The sequence below is a fragment of the Saprolegnia parasitica genome (genome assembly GCF_000151545.1).
Source record: "Saprolegnia parasitica CBS 223.65 unplaced genomic scaffold supercont2.168, whole genome shotgun sequence".
NCBI lineage: Eukaryota > Oomycota > Saprolegniomycetes > Saprolegniales > Saprolegniaceae > Saprolegnia > Saprolegnia parasitica.
The window spans coordinates 35,675-38,854 of NW_012156562.1; the positions used below are offsets into that span (position 1 = coordinate 35,675).

The window sequence follows — 3,180 nt, forward strand, 5'->3', positions numbered from 1 at the left end:
CGCTCGGGACGTCGTCGCTCTCGGTAAACTCGCCGGTGGCGAAAAAGCACACGGTCCACGCAAAGTCCTAGTCTCTCCGATTAAAGTTTGGGGAACATATCACAATCGACCTCACCTGGTTCATCTTGGTGGCGCTCGTCAAGTAGTTGCCGACGAACGTGTGAAAGTAGCTCACGGGAAAGAACGGCGTGAGCGCAATGTCGTGCAGGACGCGCAGCAGTCGCTTCTGGCGCGACCACGCCTTGATGCAGTAGCGGTACAGGACGTACACGACGAGTGCGAGCGGGTAGTAGCCGCGGGGAAGGAGCGACTCGGAGAGCTCGCCCGAGACGACCTGGACGTACAAGAGAAAGTTGGCGTAGAAGACCATCGTGAGGTCGCTGGCGTCGTTGAAGACTTGGGTGTAGTCGGCGGTCGTGCGCGGGTCGAGCTCGCAGATGTATCTAGTCCAAGAGACCTTAGTAGGAGTGATGAAGCAACGGAAAACGTACAGATAGTCGATGCGGGCCGAGCGCAAGACGAACTGCGTGAGGCCCCAGAGCCAGTGGAAGAAGAGAAGCAGCGCGACGCCGCGGTAGACAGGGTACGCCTTGGTCTGCGACCTACGCAGCCATCAGAAGAGATCGCGCGACACCGAGACGTACAAAACGACGCGTGTGCTGACCGCCGAGAACACGTAGTGCCACAAAACCCAGAGCGTCAGCACCAAGCAGATGCCCATCTTCAAGCCAATGTACACGTGTCGCCAGTCGAGCGCGTCGTCTTTCCAGCCGTCGAGTTCCGAGAGCGCGAGGACGCGGTCATTGTCGTGGAACGACGCCGTGTAAAAGGCCTCGAGATCTGCCGCCAATCGTTGCGCTGCCTCGGCGGTCGCGAACGCTTGGCAATGGAGCTCGGTTTGGAGCTTGTCGTGGTTGGCGCCGGCCATGGGGCATTTTTTCAGGTATTTTTTGAGAATTTTGCGCAGCGCCGTGTAGTTGAGACGGGCGTAGTTGTACAGGCCGTGAACGAGGCGGTGGAGCTCAATGCACGACGTTTTGAGCGTCTTGGACTTGGCGTCGTCGCTGCTTGTTGCGAGTGCATCCCACTGCCGCGCGAGAAGTGCAAACTGAGCCGAGAACTCGTCGAGGCGCGCGCTGTACCAATCTTCAACACGGACGCAGTTGGCGACGAACGCAGCTTCAAAGTCGCTGGCCTCGGGCGGGAGGCAGGGCGCCGCCTCGTTGCCTGTTTCGTGCTGCCGCAGAAAGGTCGCGCGCCGCTGGAGCTTTTGAACAAGCGCCTTGAGCTCGAGGTAGCTCACGTAGTGGTCGCGCCATACGGGAAAGGCATTCCGCTCGAGCGTGGACTGGAAGGTTAGCATCACGGCGGGGTATAATTAGATCTGGCCTTCTTTGCGCTTCGAGAGACAATGCCCCTTCTCGATGGCATCCACGACAGATCTTCGTGTCGCATAAACGCGCCGACGCATCGTCCCGCACGTCATTTCGACGGCAGAGTACGCTACGTCGCGCGCTGTATTCGCTAGTTCTAGTCGGTTGGCCGCTCATCTCTCCTCCCTGTCCTCAGAGCCAAGGCGCCATTAGTTTAGCCTCGACACGCGACTGTCAATGAGAACAGCACGCAGAAATGATGACGTGTCGCATGCAACCGTCACGCTGCGATGTGGGACACGGTTCGCGAGTGGCTGGAAATCGCCATCATACACTGTGATCAACCGACCTTGACGCACACTAGCTCGCACACTACTGCTGCCTCAACCTGGTGCATCGCCACCTCGGCCGCGCTCGCCCGATGTGTTTCAACCGCAGGCTGCATTTGGCAGCTGAGTGAGCTTATGCAATCGCAACGAGCCCAGCCAGCTCGAGAGTGTACTGCACTGAGACGAAGGGGAGCTCCTCAGCTTTTGTCGCGACGCACACTCAAGTGTTGGCCTGCCATAACCAGCCCGCTCGTACTAGTGGCTGGCTGCGGGATCGTCGCACGAGCGTCGAAGGACAAGCAAGTCGAGAGTCAGAATGCAATGCAAGTCCACTCACTCGAAGCCGTAATGACAAGCTTACCATCGCGCTTACCTCGCACCGTCATATCCGTCTTTCTCGAGCTCTTCGCTCCGTGGCTTCGAATCCGGTCGAGACTATAATTGCGGCGGCTCCAGCCATTCTGCATGTGAAGACAAGCGTTTGGGACAAAGGACGGCACAGACATATGTATTGAGATTCAATATCTTAGCAGCCGTCGCCACCAGCAATGAGCAAGCACGACGTCGACTCGAACATGGAGAGGATGCTGCACGTGATCGAGTAGACGAGCATGCAGAAGCAGAAGATGAGGACGAAGCCGCCGACGAGCGGGAACTGACCGCCCGTGCGCTGGAGTTCGTGGAGCTGGAGCTTTTGCTTTGGGAGGAAGAATGACGTGAAGCAGGCGATAAAGAAGCCGGTGTAGTAGATGATGTACGTGTACGCGACTTGGTTGCGCACGTGCTTGGTGTCCGAGATGATCGCGTCTTCGTCGACGTCAAAGTTGGAGTAAATACGGTTCGAGAGGACGGGACCGACGGCCGACGGGAGGTTCGAGACCGTCGTGAGGAGGCCATACACAATGCCTTCGTTGCCGATCCCGGCGAGCTCGACGATCATGAACGTCGTGACAATAAAGAGGACACCCTGCGGCAGCTGCTCGGCCAACGGCACCCCGAGGTAGAACCACTGGTTGCGGAGAACGTCGTAAAAGGTACAGAACTGCACGACCGAGTCGATGCAGGCTGTCGTCAAGGTGGTCGACACAACGACGATGCGCCAGTTCCAGTTGGTGCCCCAGCGACCGATGGACGCGACAATGCAAGCAAAGATGAGGTTGGAGACGATCGTCATGATCTGGCTGTTGAGGTTCTCGACCTTGGCCCAGTGCAGCTGCACGTACGGCGCCGCCGTCGACGAGAAGCCACCTCCAAAGAGGTTGTAGAAGAAGTTGAAGAGCATGATCTGCCACATGGCGCGCTTCTGGATGAGTTGCCAGACCTGCGCAATGTACTCGGAGAACTTGGCGGCCTCGTGCTTGTGGTCCTTGATGAAGAAGTACGTGATCGGGAGCATCGCGATGCACGGCACGCAAAGGATGATGTACATCGTGTGCACGCCAAAGTCCCACGAGTACGAGCCAGCGAAGCGAGGCGAG

General features: G+C 58.1%; 2 protein-coding genes across 2 annotated transcripts in view; both read right to left on the minus strand.

The window, feature by feature from the left end:
- The window catches only part of SPRG_21550 (hypothetical protein), a gene marked incomplete at both ends in the record, with an annotated part of 2,170 nt that extends 807 nt beyond the window's left edge, over positions 1-1,363 (minus strand). Inside the window, 4 exons of the mRNA XM_012354568.1 lie at positions 11-67; positions 116-443; positions 492-602; positions 645-1,363. Coding sequence (XP_012209958.1) covers positions 11-67; positions 116-443; positions 492-602; positions 645-1,363 — 1,215 coding nt within the window. The remainder of the gene's footprint in view (positions 1-10; positions 68-115; positions 444-491; positions 603-644) is intronic.
- Positions 1,364-2,228: 865 nt separating this feature from the next.
- SPRG_15401 (hypothetical protein) lies at positions 2,229-3,179 on the minus strand (the record flags this gene model as incomplete). Its single annotated transcript, XM_012354569.1, has 1 exon — positions 2,229-3,179. Exon 1 carries the CDS (start codon positions 3,129-3,131, stop codon positions 2,229-2,231), a length of 903 nt encoding a protein of 300 aa, XP_012209959.1. The 5' UTR covers positions 3,132-3,179.
- Position 3,180: the final 1 nt, after the last annotated feature.